Below are 16,706 nucleotides of genomic sequence, written 5' to 3'. Positions count from 1 at the left end.
CAACACGGAATCTCCGCGAGCAATGCACGCGCTCCACGCCACGAGAGGCCAAGCGAGGACATCGAACATGCGCGGTGCAAGAGGCCACGTGAGGATACCGGGTATGCGCCCAACAACTGGTTTCGCTGGCGGGGGCTTGTCTTCTAGTGGTGGAACCTGTTACGTATTGTCGGTGCAGAGAACATGATGTAAATATGCAGCAGTTCAGATTTACGTTTATTCTTTCTTTGACCATACGTTCTTGTCCAAAGCGACGTAAAACTAAGAGTAAACAACCGCGCTATTCAGAAAACACTACGAATTATTGATACAGTAGCAGTTACGAAATCAGCAGGGAGAAGTTGAAGTGGATCTGCAGAGAGAGTGCTTTTGATATTACTCCTGATCATTATTATTAAGTTATTCGCTAGTTTATGTTTAATAAAGAGATTCAGCATTTTAGGGGAACACATCAGCCAAATCTGAAAAAAATTATCAATCAACCTGTGTGTTAAGTACTCCTGTATTTAACACCTGTACACACTGGAATTTAACTGGTAGGTCACATTCATTTCCAAATTGTGCTCTAAATACAGATAATACCAGTCAGGGAAAGAACAGAATTAATGTGGGGAGAAAATGAAGTAAAAACCTGTGTGTCAGTGTTTCTGGCCCCACTGCTTTCTTTGTACAGTCAGTGTCCTTAAGTAATTGGTGTTAGATAAGATAAGACTTTATTGTTACTGCATACAATACAATGAAATCCCTTAACCCTCAGGAGAACAGCAGCACAAAGAACACTTGATACGAACTACTGATTAAGTAAGTAAATAAATAAATAAGATCAATATTATTGATAATGAATGCATAAAAATATAGTGTTATGAATAATATTTTCTAAGAAATAGAATCAGAATGAGAACGAGCTTTATTGCCAAGTATGTTCACACATACACGGAATTTGTCTTGGTGACAGAAACTTCCACAGCACAGACAGAATGACAGTGACAAGAGACAGATGAGAAGATAGAATATGTGAATAAAGGATAAAAAATATAAAGTACACAATATACAAAAAAATAGTCACTAGACATTATATGTATGTTCTATACAAATGCAAGGGAATGTGAGTAAGACATATGATGTGATAAATAGCGTTATGTATTGCACTGGTTTACTCTCTAGGGGGGATTTAGCTGTTCATGAGGTAGATGGCCTGAGGAAAGAAACTTTTCTTGTGCCTGGCTGTCCTGGTGCTCGGTGCTCTGTAGCGCCAGCCAGATGGCAAAAGTTCAAAGAGGAAGTGGCCTGGATGTGAGGGGTCTAGAATGATTTTGCTAGCCCTTTTACTAACTCTGGACGAGTACAATTCTTGGAGAGCTGGGGGGTGTGCCAATGATTCTTCCGCAGTCTGAACTATCTGCTCTAATCTTTTGATGTCTGATTTCGTAGCTGAGCCTCCTTCTTCACAATGGAGTCTATGTGGAGCTCCCACTTCAGGTCCTGTGAGATGGTAGTGCCCAGGAACCTGAATGACTCCACTGTTGCCACAGTGCTGTTCATGATGGTGAGTGGGGATAATGCTGGGGTGTTTCTTCTAAAGTCCACAGTCATCTCCACCGTTTTTTTTTTTTTTTTTTTCCTTTTCCACTTTATTTATTAATTTTTTATCAAATATATCAAAACATCACAACACATAAACCAACACATCCACAACCATGTACAGAATAATCTCACAAAAAAAAAAAGAACCCTCTCCTTGTAAATAGTAGTGTCAGCATCCCTCCTCCCTGAACCTGTTCTTTATTCAACAGAAACGGCTAAATTTATCAGAGTAGCCTGCATAATTGACAATCTATGAGAAAGCAATTTACATTGCAAAATCCATAAATTTTCCTGACATTAGTCACCTTTACAGGTTAAAAAATGTCCAGGGAAGAAGAAGAAGAAGAAAAAAAAAAAAGGAAATAAATAAAAAAAATAATCATAATAATAAAAATAGTAAAGAATGGCAGGGGGCATTAGGCTATTGAATACCTCATATATTCATTAAATCCACTTCTTACTTTCAGAATCAGAACGAGCTTTATTGCCAAGTATGTTCGCACATACAAGGAATTTGTCTTGGTGACAGGAACTTCCAAGCACAGACAAATGACAGTGACAAGACAGGTGAGAAGATAGAGTATGTGAACAAGGGATAAAAAATATTTAAAAATATAAAGTACCCAATATACAAAAATAGTCACTAGATACAAATGCAAGGGAGTGCGAGTAAGAGATATGATGTGATAAATATAAATAGCATTATGTATTGCACTGGTTTACTCTCTAGGGGAGAGATTTAGGTGTTCATGAGGTAGATGGCCTGAGGAAAGAAACTTTTCTTATGCCTGGCTGTCCTGGTGCTCGGTGCTCTGTAGCGCTGGCCAGATGGCAAGGGTTCGAAGAGGAAGCGGCCTGGATGTGAGGGGTCTAGAATGATTTTGCTAGCCCTTTTACTGACTCTGGACGAGTGCAGTTCTTGGAGAGCTGGGGGGGATGTGCCGATGATTCCTCCAGCAGTCCGAACTATCTGCTGCAGTCTTCTGATGTCTGACTTCGTAGCTGAGCCGAACCAGACAGTTATAGAGGTGCAGAGGACGGACTCGATGACTGCGGAGTAGAATTGCATCAGTAGCTCCTGTGGCAGCTTGAACTTCCTCAGTTGGCGAAGGAAGTACAACCTCTGCTGGGCCTTCTTCACAATGGAGTCTATGTGGGGCTCCCACTTCAGGTCCTGTGAGATGGTGGTGCCCAAGAACCTGAATGACTCCACTGTTGCCACAGTGCTGTTCATGATGGTGAGTGGGGATAATGCTGAGGTGTTTCTCCTGAAGTCTACGATCATCTCCACTGTTTTGAGCGTGTTCAGCTCCAGCTTGTTATGACTGCACCAGACAGCCAGCTCTTGGACCTCCTGTCTATAGGCAGACTCGTCGCCATTCCGGATGAGGCCGATGAGTGTGGTGTCGTCTGCAAACTTCAGGAGTTTGACAAAGGGGTCTTTTGCGGTACAGTCGTTGGTGTACAGGGAGAAGAGCAGTGGGGAGAGCACACATCCCTGGGGGGCGCCAGTACTGATTGTGCGAGTATTGGATGAGAATTTTCCCAGCCTCACTATCTGCCGCCTGTCTGTCAGGAAGTTGATGATCCACTGACAGATGGAGGTGGGCACAGAGAGTTGGGTTAATTTGGACAGGAGGAGGTGTGGGATGATGGTGTTGAAGGCTGAGCTGAAGTCCACAAACAGGATTCTCGCATAAGTCCCTGGTTTGTCCAGATGTTGCAGGATGTAGTGCAGTCCCATGTTGACTGCATCATCCACAGACCTGTTTGCTCGGTAAGCAAACTGCAGGGGGTCCAGCAAGGGTCCAGTGATGTCTTTCAGGTAGTCCAACACCAGTTTTTCAAGTGACTTCATGACCACAGACGTTAGGGCGACAGGTCTGTAGTCATTAAGTCCTGTGATTTTGGGTTTCTTTGGGATGGGGATGATGGTGGAGCGTTTGAAGCAGGGAGGAACTTCGCACATCTCCAGTGATCCGTTGAAGATCTTTGTGAAGATAGGGGCCAGCTGGTCAGCACAGGTTTTTAGGCAGGCCGGTGAGACGCCGTCTGGGCCTGGTGCTTTCCTTGTCTTCTGTTTGACGAAGACCCGACGCACCTCCTCTTCGCAGATCAAAGGTGCAGGAGAGGGGAAGGTGGGGGTTACTGGAGGTGTTAATTGATTCGTGGAGAGAGGGTCTGAATGGGTGTGGGGTGTGAGACAGGGTTTATCAAACCTGCAATAAAACTCATTCAAATCGTCGGCTAGTTGTTGAGTTGACACGGTGCCGGGGGGTGGTGTCTTGTAATTTGTGATGTCTTTCATGCCTTTCCACACCGACGCAGGATCGTTGGCTGAAAACTGTTTCTTCAGGTTTTCAGAGTAGTTTCTCTTAGCCACTCTGATCTCTTTTGCCAGTGTGTTTTTGGCCTGTTTATACAAGACTCCGTCCCCGTTCTTGTAGGCGTCTTCTTTGGCCTGACGAAGCTGTCTGAGTTTTGGAGTGAACCACGGTTTGTCATTGTTGTATGTTAAACGAGTCCTGGTAGGGATGCACATATCCTCACAGAAACTGACATATGATGTTACAGAGTCTGTGAGCTCATCTAGATTGCTAGCAGCAGCCTCAAAGACACTCCAATCGGTGCACTCGAAGCAGGCTTGTAAGTCCTGCTCTGCTTCCTCAGTCCATCTTTTAACAGGCCTTATTACAGGTTTAGCTGATTTCAGTTTCTGCCTGTAGGTCGGTATAAGATGAACCAGACAGTGATCAGAGAGCCCCAAAGCTGCCCGTGGAACAGAGTGATATGCATCCTTTACTGTGGTGTAGCAGTGGTCCAAAATATTACTGTCTCTGGTGGGACATGTAATATGCTGTCTGTATTTTGGCAGTTCACGGGAGAGATTTGCTTTATTAAAGTCCCCGAGAATGATTATAACAGAGTCCGGGTGTTGTTGCTCTGTGTCAGTGATCTGGTCGCCCAGCTGTTGCAGCGCTGCATTCACGCACGCTTGCGGTGGAATGTAAACACTTAAAAGGATGAACGAGGAAAACTCCCGCGGCGAGTAGAAAGGCTTACAGTTGATGAAGAGCGCTTCTAGGTCGGGACAGCACATCTTCTTCAACGCTGTCACATCTGTACACCACCTTTCGTTGATGTAGAAGCATGTCCCACCGCCACGTGATTTCCCCGCTGATTCCGCGTCGCGATCCGCTCTGAACAGCTGGAAGCCCGGCAGATGTAGAGCGCTGTCCGGGATGGCTTCCTTCAGCCAGGTTTCCGTGAAACACAGAGCAGCAGAGTTTAAAAAGTCCTTGTTCCTTTGGGACAGGAGGAAAAGTTCATCCATTTTGTTGGGTAAGGAGCGGAGGTTCGCCAGATGGATACTAGGCAGCGCTGTTCTAAAGCCGCGCTTTCGGAGCTTGACAAGCGCGCCAGCTCGCTTTCCACGCTTGCGCGTCTTGAAGCGCTTGAGTAGTGCCGCTGCACCTCCGACTACAATGTCCAGCAAAACATCAGAAAAGTCGAAAACCGGTAAAATGTCGGGTGGTGTGTACTGCCGAATGTTCAGCAGTTCTTCCCTGGTAAAACTGATTGTCGGAGTATAACTAAAGACAGGGCAAACTAACAAAAACAGTAAAACAACTGTGGAGCTCCACACCGAGGCGGCCGTTCGCGGCGCCATCATGAGCCATCATCACTGTATATTAAGGGGTTGTATTGTTTAGCTGTCACCTGTAGAATTAATCTCTTTGAAATGATCTATGAAGGGTTGCCAAATTCTATAAAATTTTTCTTTTTTCTTTTTTTCAAGGAGAACCTAATTTTCTCTAGCTCCAAATACTTCATAACCTCTCTCATTAGATTTATATGTGTAGGGGCAGATTTATGTTTCCAGTTTAATAATATTAATATCCGTGCTAGTAAATTGACAAATGAAACCATACTGTGTTCAGCACAGTTTTTTACTATCTCGGATTCTACTATACCTAGAATTGCCGCCAGGCCTTTGCAATATTCTTGACAGCGTCAGAAAAACACCTTTCCAGTACGCTAACAATTTAGGGCAGCTCCAAAACATATGGGCCAATGAAGCTGGTGCAAGCCCACAACGGTCACATGAAGGGTCTATATCTGGAAATATCCTGTTCGGTTTTTGTTTAGACCAGTGTAAACGATGTATTATTTTGAATTGTAGGAGACCGTGTCTAGCACACACCGATGAGCTATGAATCTGTTTAAGGGCTGCCTCCCACTGCTCTTCTGCAATTTCTACACCCAAATCTTCCTCCCAGGAAGACTTGAAGTATTCTAAAGTTGGTATACTTGTCAGCTGGAATAGCGTTTCATATATATATATATATATATATATATATATATATATATGAAATACCCCCTTTCTTGTGAGGATCACGTGTCAGTATCAGTTCTATTACAGATTGATTTGGCAAGTTAGGGTATAATGGATTATTTTGTATAATAAAATTTTGTACCTGTAAATATTTAAAAAAGTTTGACCGAGGTATGTTGTATTTGCTTTGTAGCTGTTCAAATGATGGAAATACTTTGTCAATAAACATGTCTGAAAAGCTTTTCCAACCCAATCATCAAATGTAGTATTTTTAAATGAGGGAGCAAATAAATGATTTTTAGTAATAGGGCTTTGGAGAGAACCAGCTTGCCAACCGAAAAACCCTCGAATCTGAGACCAAATCCTGAGTGTGTGCAAAACCACTGGATTATCCAATGGATCAAGACGGGTAGTAGGTAATGGCGAAAATAGTAGAGCTGAAAGTGAAGAAGGATAACAGCATGCTCCTTCTAAGTTTACCCATAATTGGGGTTGTTTTTGTAGCCAGTAGGCCATCATTCTTATATTTCTCGCCCAGTAATAAAACTGAAAATTTGGCAATCCCATTCCCCCTTTTGATTTGGGCTTCTGCAAAAAAGCCTTCCTTATTCTAGGAATCTTTCTATTCCAAATAAATTCTGAAATGATTTTATCTAGGTCATTAAAAAAACATTTCTTTAAATATATTGGTATACATTGAAATAAAAACTTAGGGAGGATGGTCATTTTTATTATATTAATTCTTCCTACTAACGAGATGGGAATATGAGACCATCTTCGCAAATCCCGTATTGTTTGATCCAGTAATTTTGAAAAATTTTCTTTGTATAAATCTGCAAAGACCTTAGTGACATTGATCCCTAAGTATTTAAACTGAATTAAAGTTTTAAAGGGCAAGGTTTCAAAAGAATTTTGGTCAGCCAAATTGTTAATTGGAAATTGTACACTTTTTCCCCTATTAAGTTTCTACCCTGATATTTGTCCAAATGTTTTTAAAGCAGAGACTATCCCAGGAATAGACTTGGACGGGTCAGAAATATATAATAATAAGTCATCCGCGTATAAAGATACCTTGTGCTCCCCCCCACCTCGAGAGACCCCACTTTAAAAGTGGAGCTTCGCAGACAGATTGCCAGGGGCTCAATGGCTAACGCGAAAAGTATCGGAGATAATGGGCAACCTTGTCTAGTAGAGCAAGTTAACACAAAGTAATCTGACCTGACATTATTTGTCTGTACTGACGACATAGGTGATACATACAGAAGCTTTATCCATGAAATAATGTTGGGCCAAACCTTGACAGTGCCGAGAAGAGATAATCCCACTCGACCCTGTCAAAGGCCTTTTCTGCGTCCAAAGAAATAAGTATCTCAGAATGACATCTTGAATGAGAGGAGTATATTATATCAAATAATCTACGGATATTATGAGCCATTTGTCGATTTTTAATGAAGCCTGTCTGATCCTCATGAATTATTGTTGGGAGCACTTTTTCTAACCTAATAGCCATTATTTTAGCTAATATTTTGTTGTCTACGTTTAGCAGACTTACCGGTCTGTATGAGGCTGGATCAAGTGGGTCCTTTCCTTGTTTATGTAATAAAGAAATTGATGCTTGGTAAAATGTAGCTGGAAGAAGACCCTTCTCTAAAGATTCATTAAACACATCTAGAAGGAGAGAGGCAATATCTGCAAGAAACATCTTGTAAAATTCAGGTGTATACCCATCTGGACCAGGTGCCTTTGAGGATTGTAAACTACCTATAGCAAATTTAACCTCCTCCAGAGTAATAGGTTCCTCCAGTAACTTCCTATCTCCTTCACAAATGGAAGGGATATCTAAATTATTAAAGAAGTCATCCAAGAGTTTGACATCTTTTGTTGACTCAGTTAAATACAGTTTAACATAAAATTGCTTAAATACTTGTTTAATTTCTAATTGGTCTTTTGTTATACAACCAGAATCAGTGCGGATTTCCCTTATTAATTTTGATGTTTCAGAAATTCTTATCTGATGGGCCAAATATTTTCCTATTTTGTCCTCATATTCATAATATTTATGTCTGGAGCGATTTATTAGTTTAACAGTCTCGGCCGATGATAAAAGATTAAATTCCGTTTGCAATGTTATTCTTTTTTTGTCAGAAGTTCAGTAGTAGGGAACATTGCATACTGGTGATCGATTTCTGAAATTCGTTCTATTAATTTTTGTCTTTCCTCTTTCTGTATCTTAGTCCGATAAGCAAGAAGAGATATAATTTGACCACGTAAGTAGGCTTTCAGAGCTTCCCACAATGTGCTTTTAGAGACTCCTGGAGTTCTATTAATTTGCAAGTATAACTCTATTTGGGACCTTATAAACTCAACATGTACTTCATTTGATAATATACTATTATCCATTCGCCAGGTTCTGGAAGTGTATCTAAAAGAGAAGGTTAGTTGTAATTTTAATGGGGCATGATCCGATAAAACAAAAGCATCATAATCAATATAATTCACTGACAAAAGCAATTTAGAATCCAAAAGAAAAATAATCAATCCTAGAATAAGAATTGTGTGACTGTGAGAAGAAGGAATATTTTTTCTGAATTGGGTGTGAATATCTCCAAATGTCTATTATATTTGCTGATTTCAAAAAGTTCTGGATCAGTTTAGCTGATTTAGACACATGTTGTTGCCTACTCGATGATCTGTCCAATACTGGGTCCATCACCAAATTAAAATCTCCTGTTAGAATTAGGTTATGGCTATGAAGGTTAGGAAGGATTGCTAATATTGACCTTATAAAGTTCTCATCATCGTAGTTGGGGGCATAGATATTTGCCAAAGTTATAGGAGTATTATAAAGTTTTCCAGTTGCAATAATGTATCTACCGTTCGGGTCCGAAATTACATCCGAAGTGATAAAAGGGATATTTTTTTTTTATTATGATAACTACTCCACGTGACTTGGAATTAAAGTTTCAGTGAAACACTTGGCCAACCCAATTTCTATATAGTTGTTTATGTGCTTGATTTTTAAGGTGTGTCTCTTGCAAAAAGGCAACATCCGCCCCCAGCTTCTTGAGATGAGCCAGTATATTGCCTCTCTTCACAGCCCCATTCAGGCCTTTACAATTCCAGGTGACAAACTGCACACTCGTCTTATCGAGTGTCTTCAAAGTTCCTGATCCCCTCATGTTTCTAACAACATTCTATAATGGTAGAGGGTAGAATAAATGAATGGATATCCTTGTGTCCTCCCAAAAAAGAAGTAAAAAAAGAAAAAAAAAAAAAAAAAACCTGATAAATAAATACACATACAATAACATTCAACCCTATAAGAACTCTAAACTCTTTAACATTAACATTTACCTACCCTACCCCCTGCTACCTCCCAAACAAGTAGCAGGGGAATAACGTGTTTACCAAAAAACACATTGCTATTCTCTACAGCTTAAGGAGAGAGAGTAAACTAAACAACAGCCAAATAAAATTCTCTCCGCTCCTCTTTGATATTTATCAATTTTAGACATCTGAACCTCAATCAGCTATTAAATTTAGCCATAAAGCAAGAGCAAATAACCACAAAGGAAACTAAAAATAATATTTTTCATCCATGTCAGTTTAACATAATCATAAACCTGAGCTCCTGCAGTTTAGTAATGTTCACTTGTATTCGTTCAGTTCTCGATACATAATAATACCTTAGATCAACAAATACTTCTTATCAAAATATACCCAAATCTATCAGACTATAAATATGAGTGACATTCATGTTACTTGCATGGAATTCAGCTCGTTTTAGTAAACTTCTGGTTGAAGAATTCTTTGGCCGCTCATGGAGAATCAAAGGAGTGCCTAATGCTGTCCACAGTGATGACAAGTCTGGCTGGGTAAAATAGGCTGTAAGTGACATTGGCATCGTGGAGTTTCCTTTTCACCAGATTAAAAGCCACGCACATCTTGCTGACTTCCGGGCTCATGTCAGGGAAAATATGTACCTGGGCCCCTCTGTATGTGAGTTTGCCTCTCGCCTTTCCGAGATCCAGTATCTTGAGTTTGTCCACGTAGTAATGCAGGCGAACAAGTATAGTACGGGGTCTCCCCTCCCCGGTCGGCCTCGGAGCTAGAGTGCGATGCGCTCTGTCTGTTATCACTGGAGAGTCAAAGTTCTCAGCAGCAAGCACCTCAGGGAAGAAATCTGTCAGGAATCTGATCATGTTTCCACCTTCAACTCCCTCTTTGATACCCACGAGATGTAGGCTTTGTCTCCGGCTTCTGTTTTCTAGATCCAGGCATTTATCCTGTAACTTCTTACATTCTTTAGCGATCGATTGTTGTGCTTGTTCCAGCGCCGTTACTCTTTCCATTGTTTCACCGACTGTGTTTCCCATTTCTTTGACATTGCTAACTATCTCTGCATGTGCCGAGCGAAGATGTGCTAGCTCACCGGATAGTTCATCACGTATAGCACGAATGTCTGCTTTCATTTCCTCATGCAGAGGAGAGATGTTTGCTTTAATATCAACAAACAATGTAGCCATTTCGGCTTTTAATTGCGCCAGCACCGCTTCCCTAGATACCTGTAATTCCTCTCTTAAAGTCCGAAGAGAGAGTGTATACTCCGGTGTGGTATCCTGAGAGGTCTCCGCTACGTTATCTGTCATCTTTGAACTGCCGACTGCGAAAGGAGTCAGCGTTTTTTGAATTTGTTTCGTGTTCCCCTTCCGTAGATTTTTCTTCATATCAGAATGTTGATGTTAAGCCTTAAGGTAGTTATATTACACTTAGTCCCTACTTAATTAACTTTTGAAGGTTCAGATGACCATTTTAATGTAATGTATCAGCAGAGCTCCTCACTTCCACCCTACTCCATCACATGCCAGGAGGCCCATCTCCACCGTTTTAAGCGTGTTCAGCTCCAGGTTGTTGTGACTGCACCAGACAGCCAGCTCTTGGACCTCCTGTCTGTAAGCAGACTCGTCACCATCCCGGATGAGGCCAATGAGTGTGGTGTCATCTGCAAACTTCAGGAGTTTGACAGGGGGGTCTTTTGCGGTGCAGTCGTTGGTGTACAGGGAGAAGAGTAGTGGGGAGAGCACACATCCCTGGGGGGCACCAGTACTGGTTGTGCGAGTATTGGATGAAAATTTTCCCAGCCTCGCTAGCTGCTGCCTGTCTGTCAGGAAGTTGATGATCCACTGACAGATGGAGGTGGGCAAAGAGAGTTGGGTTAATTTGGACAGGAGGAGGTGTGGGATGATGGTGTTGAAGGCTGAGCTGAAGTCCACGAACAGGATTCTCGCATAAGTCCCTGGTTTGTCCAGATGTTGCAGGATGTAGTGCAGTCCCATGTTGACTGCATCATCCACAGACCTGTTTGCTCAGTAAGCAAACTGCAGGGGGTCCAGCAAGGGTCCAGTGATGTCCTTCAGGTAGGCCGACACCAGTCTTTCAAACGCCTTCATGACTACAGACGTTAGGGCAACAGGTCTGTAGCCGTTCAGTCCTGTGATTTTGGGTTTCTTCGGGGTGGGATGATGGTGGAGCGTTTGAAACAGGAAGGAACTTCGCACATCTCCAGTGATCCGTTGAAGATCTTTGTGAAGATAGGGGCCAGCTGGTCAGCACAGGTTTTTAGGCAGGCTGGTGAGACACCGTCTGGGCCTGGTGCTTTCCTTGTCTTCTGTTTGCGGAAGACCCGACACACTTCCTCTTCACAGATCAAAAGTGCAGAGGAGGGGGGAGGTGGGGGTTACTGGAGGTGTTAATTGATGCGTGGAGAGAAGGTCAGAATGGGTGTGGGGTGTGAGACGGGATTTTTCAAACCTGCAATAAAACTCATGTTAAATATAAATAGTACAAATGTACAAATAGTACAAATGTGCTGGTGTTATTTCTCAAATGCATAAAATAATACAGCAAAGGGTATTTCATTTAATTTGAGGCAGTACATTCTTTCATTTAGCAGACACTATTCTCTCAAGTGACTTCAGGTTAACACTATGTAGTCTTATCAGCCCACACATTATTCATCTAAGGTGACTTTCAGTGCTAGATACACTACTTACAATGGGTCACTCATCCATACAACAGTAGAACACACCTTCTCTCTGTCATTCACTCTGGGTGACTCAGAGTCACTAATCCACCTAAACAGCATGTCTTTGGAGAGTGGGAAGAAACAGACACAGGAAGAACATGCAAACTCCACACAGCCTGGGTAGGGACTGAACCTACATCCTCTCACACTACCTAGGCACTGTGAGACAGCAGGTTTACTCAATGTGCTACCATGCTGCTTATACATTACTAATCCAACAAAGGTTTTTACTGACAGGATCATGTGATGTTGGAACCCTCCTGCAGCGTGGAGCAAGGCCTGAGTCCCAAACCTAGAAAAGCAAATGCACTTTATTGATATGATCCACATCAGAATTTCCCTTTAAAAATATGTGTTTAACTGAAGTGCCCAATTTGCTCCCATTTACACTTATGAATTTAGCTGATTCCAAAATAAGAGTAATGTCAGATTCTGGAGTCTCTCTCTCATACATACATATGAGTGTATTATTTCAGGTAAAAGGTATCAGATCAAAAATTAAAAATAAGCCAGGAACTGTGATAAAGATTAAGAATTAAGTTGGTGAAATGCTATTACACAACATGAAGCGATAATCAGTTTTTCAATTGCTTTATAAACAATTATGCTGGGCAGCCTAACTGTGGATGGGAATACCAAACATGGAAATCTCTATGGACTACAACCAGAGGGATAAGTCATGTCTAAAAAGCTGTGAACTCTTGAGATCAGAAGTCACATTAATGACCCTAAATGCTGCCTGATCTAAACTGAATGAAGTTCCTGTTGGGGCGGTGGCTCATTAGGGATTAATGGGAGATTAATTGCTATAATGAGCATAACGACCGGGCACAAGGGCCGTGGAGCCTTTAAACTTGACTGGGGCAGTGACAAACAGGTTATATGTGTGTGTTTTATTGTTGTTTTCTGCCTGTGTTTTGGTGCACTGTTTACAGGCTCACTGAGTGCTCACCTTCACTGTTGAGGTTTGTTTTGCTTTATATTAGATGGTCCAACTGCTTTTAAGTGCCTGGTTTTGGGGTTAATATGTCTCCACCATCTTTTTGCTTTGTGTTTCTTAATATTTGTTTTCCCTTCTTTAATAGTGTTTTCCTCATTGTATCCTGATGTTTTGTCCTGAGAACACACAAATGGAAGGTGACACTTTGAAATATCATGGATTATAATTATCCTGTAGAAGCTACCTGCACAATGTTCGGTCCCTTTGGTTTGTTTGCTTTAGTTCAACTATACTGTTAATTGCCTAAACTACATATATTTCTGAAGAACAGGCTAGTATTGTTAAAGGGTAACCTCCCCCCCCCCTTTCTAATTTTGTCTTTACTCCAGATGTGAGCAATCTTTCCCATTCAATGGGAAGTGGACAACCACCAGTTAGTCACTCAAGACCTTTCTTCTATGTTCAACCACCCTCTCATCCATATTTCATGTGTCAATGGCAGATGAACAGCCCCTTTGGTCACTATGGCTTGCCAGTGTCAGGTAGGGCTTCAAAGTGTGAGGCTGAAGTTTGGTGACTGCCCTGTGTATTACTTTATGGCTTTAAATTATTTGTGATAACTTGTTCATGGAGTGATGTTACTGTGAACATTGCTTAACCTCATTCCTTTTGAAACAGTTTTTGCTTAAAGTGGGTTTTTTTTTTTTTTTTTCCCTCCCCCACTCTCTAAGTATCCTGTTAATCTCCCACTGTTTTTGTAGGTATGCCCTTTGGAAGGCCATATTTGTCACCCTGTCCCTACATGCATTATCCAGGTTACATTGTGCCACATGCTCCAATACAGCCCATTGATTATAGGAGAATGTTTGCTCCCCACCTCCTTCCCACGATTTCTTATGATGTCCGATTCGGTCAGTACTGCAACCAGCAGGCCCATGTTCAAAGGGAGACAGCCACTTCAGAGGTTCAGACAGAGCCTAGCAACCTTGTTAATGAACTGCTTGCAAGCCTTGGCAGAGTTCAGACATGCATGTCCTCCACTGGGGTGGAGAAGGAGTTGGAATCAGCTGTGGTATCCCAAACATCTGGAGGAAGTGCTTGCTCTGAGGAGGTAGGGGACTGTGAGGGATCAAATAGAGAGCTGGAACCCCTACCTCAGAGGCACTGGCCCACTAGAGAATTATCCAGTAAGTGCCGCCCATCTTCACGTACTATACAATTTGAGACCAGTACAGTGTTCAAGACTGGATCCAGTCAGAGCCACTTGGGTGACCTGGTTCAACCAGAGAGTTGGCCTGTAGGACCTGATGAGGAGCCACCCATAGACAGCTCTTCTGTGCATGAGGAGACTGTGGTAGCGGATGCAGAGTTGCCCCAGCAGAGCTGCCTTCCTGAAAGAGTTTGGTTTTCGGGTATGCAAGGTGACAGCCCAGGTTCTGCAACCCCCATAACAGATGGCTCAAAAGCCCATCCAGACCATCAGACTCAAGAGTTGGAGCAGTGTAACATAACTTTCAGACAGGGTGTCAGTCCTAGTCAGACAAACTCTCCTGGACCTCCTCCTCCAAATTCATCTACTTCCCTAGCTGTGGACAGTGTGGCACCAGACAGCCAGAGGGTTTCAAAGTCCTCCCAACTGCACCCAGGGGATAGGAAAGACCTGCTGGAAAAGCCAGTATTTGATGTTGAAAACCTGCCTTACCGAATCCTGCAGCTCCCTTGTGACAAAATGACTGCTGCTGGACAGCTGCAGAAAGGAAGCCCACTGTGGTGTGTGGATTCTGCCTTCCTTCCTCCTTCCAGTTACCTGTCTTCACTTGGGAATGCTCTCTACTATAGTTACTACCCCCAGGCAAGCCAGGAACGGCAGAGTGTGCTCAGCCCTTCCCTGGAGGAGCTCTCCTCTAGGGATGAGTTGTTTTCCACTGACCTGGAGGACATTGATCTAATCTCAGGTCATGTCTATGCTGGTGGTGGCAGATGGGTTACATCAACAACCAGAGACCCTCTATGTTCAGAGGGTGATGGGCTGTGCAGCTCCTCTCAGGAGGCTTGTTGCAAATACCAGGAGAAAATGTGCTCAGTCTGCAGCTCACATTCCTCCAAAATGGCCTGGAGGAGACCAACACATGGGCTGGGGAGCTGTGACTGTGCAGAAGGGGAGAGTGATGCTGAGACAGAGGAGGCTGGTGAGATGTTGCAAAGTGTATGCAAGCATTGTAAAACTGTTGTTGGTAAGCATAAAGTACAGAGGCCTCAGCAACTTCAAGGCCAACAGTCTTCTAAACAGAAAACAAAACCAGGAACTGAGAACCTAACAAACCAGGAGGAATGGGAGCAGAGTATCCTGAGGGAGCATCAGTGCTGTAAAAAACATCGCCAAATATCCAAGGCTTCAAGATCTAGGGACCTTGAACTCAAGCACGTCAAGTCCCGACCTTGTGTAGGTAAGACTTTTGGATGCTTATAGGTAAATTCCAGAAGGCTGCAGTTTAACATCATGCAGTAATTCATCTGATTGTTGTATGTCCTGCAATCCATTCACTTCTGCAAAAGGTGTGCTGTATAAAAACACTGTCTCTCTACTAGATAAACAGTTGTGTGACAACCATATCTCAGACCAAGAGCACTGGGAAAGCTGTAGTGTAAAACCAAGATCTAGAGGCTGCAAGGTTCACCCTTCACAGGGTCAAGGTGAGGATATTCATGGCATCACAAGTTCTTTGATTCCACTTGATGAAAGGCAGTGGTTTAATCACATGAACCCGCAGCAGTGTGATCCATAGAGCTATAGACCAGCATGTTTTAGGAAGAATGGAGATGAACCAGAAGGTGTTCTATATTTTCATACAACTGACAATCCTGCAGAGAAGTCCACACGGAGAAGGGTGCCCAGCAAGACATTAAAGCATCAAAGACATAAAAGGAAAGACTTGAATGATGAAACTGAACCTCCAGGCCAAAAGGGAAAAGGTGAGTCTTATGCAGTGGAAGCATTTTGCATGATTCTAAAACTTTCTGCATTGTAAATGGTCTCTTCCCCACCCCCCTTTCCAGGGTCCACAAAGAGCTACAAGAAGCTAATTTAGTGAACACTAAATGTAAGTGTGCAACAGCAGGAACCACAATTAAATGCAATGATGTATCACAGGCTACTTAAGTTTTCACTGCTTCATGGAAGTTGTCTAAAGATATGGCTCACTGATCCAGCATTTAAGTGCTGCTTCTACCAGAAGGTAGCAGAATGGTCATCTGGTTCACTTTGCTGGATTGCTTGCCTTTTTGCCCTCCTGTCTTTCAGTCTTTGACAATGAAGACACTGCTGTTAATGGGGCTGGGGGGCTTGCTACATAGCTGAACAGAAAAGGAGCCATTACTTCCCTCAACTGTTTCAATCTGGTCCTTCTTCAGCAATGTGTATATGTAATGGACACATCTATGCTGTATGTACATAGATTAAAGTCTGCATTTCACTTCATGCAGTGAGCCTGCTTATTTTGTTCCTTTTGGTTGTAATTGCTGTATACTTAATCTGGCAGATGCCTTCCCTTCATGATTGTAGAACTGTGTAAGGAAAACAGCATTTAGATGGATAAAAGTGAATAACGAAGTCCAGTCACTTACCATACATGAGTAGCTGGATTTAAAAAATGCACTGAAACTTGAGAACAGACATTTTGTATAATGGTATTTCAATAATCTAATTTTCATTATCTCTAATGCAATGACTACAGTGTTTAGTTACTATTCAATTTACCTGT

At 42.4% G+C, this 16,706-nt stretch overlaps 1 protein-coding gene across 2 annotated transcripts; it reads left to right on the top strand.

Moving 5' to 3' along the window:
- Positions 1–12: 12 nt before the first annotated feature.
- On the top strand, positions 13–16,410 carry LOC108923304 (uncharacterized). Of its 2 annotated transcripts, XM_018733967.1 has the most exons (7): positions 13–101; positions 13,335–13,487; positions 13,707–15,392; positions 15,535–15,639; positions 15,814–15,918; positions 16,003–16,046; positions 16,247–16,410. In XM_018733967.1, exons 1-6 carry the CDS (start codon positions 23–25, stop codon positions 16,032–16,034), a joined length of 2,160 nt encoding a protein of 719 aa, XP_018589483.1. In that variant the 5' UTR covers positions 13–22; the 3' UTR covers positions 16,035–16,046; positions 16,247–16,410. The 2 variants fall into 2 exon arrangements, with proteins under 2 accessions (XP_018589483.1, XP_018589481.1); XM_018733965.1 differs by lacking the exon at positions 16,247–16,410 and having other exon boundaries at positions 16,003–16,227.
- The last annotated feature ends 296 nt before the right edge of the window (positions 16,411–16,706 follow it).

The sequence above is a fragment of the Scleropages formosus genome, chromosome 17 (assembly GCF_900964775.1).
Source record: "Scleropages formosus chromosome 17, fSclFor1.1, whole genome shotgun sequence".
Lineage (NCBI taxonomy): Eukaryota > Metazoa > Chordata > Actinopteri > Osteoglossiformes > Osteoglossidae > Scleropages > Scleropages formosus.
The sequence above is the reverse complement of the archived record's forward strand: the minus strand, read 5'-3'. Positions and strand labels throughout refer to the sequence as shown.

Coding starts and splice junctions, on each gene's coding strand:
- LOC108923304 (XM_018733967.1), top strand. CDS start 23: ATGCACGCGCTCCACGCCACGAGAGGCCAAGCGAGGACATCGAACATG. Junction 15,640..15,813: donor TCACCCTTCACAGGGTCAAG/GTGAGGATATTC, acceptor ACAATCCTGCAG/AGAAGTCCACACGGAGAAGG. Junction 15,919..16,002: donor TCCAGGCCAAAAGGGAAAAG/GTGAGTCTTATG, acceptor CCCCCTTTCCAG/GGTCCACAAAGAGCTACAAG.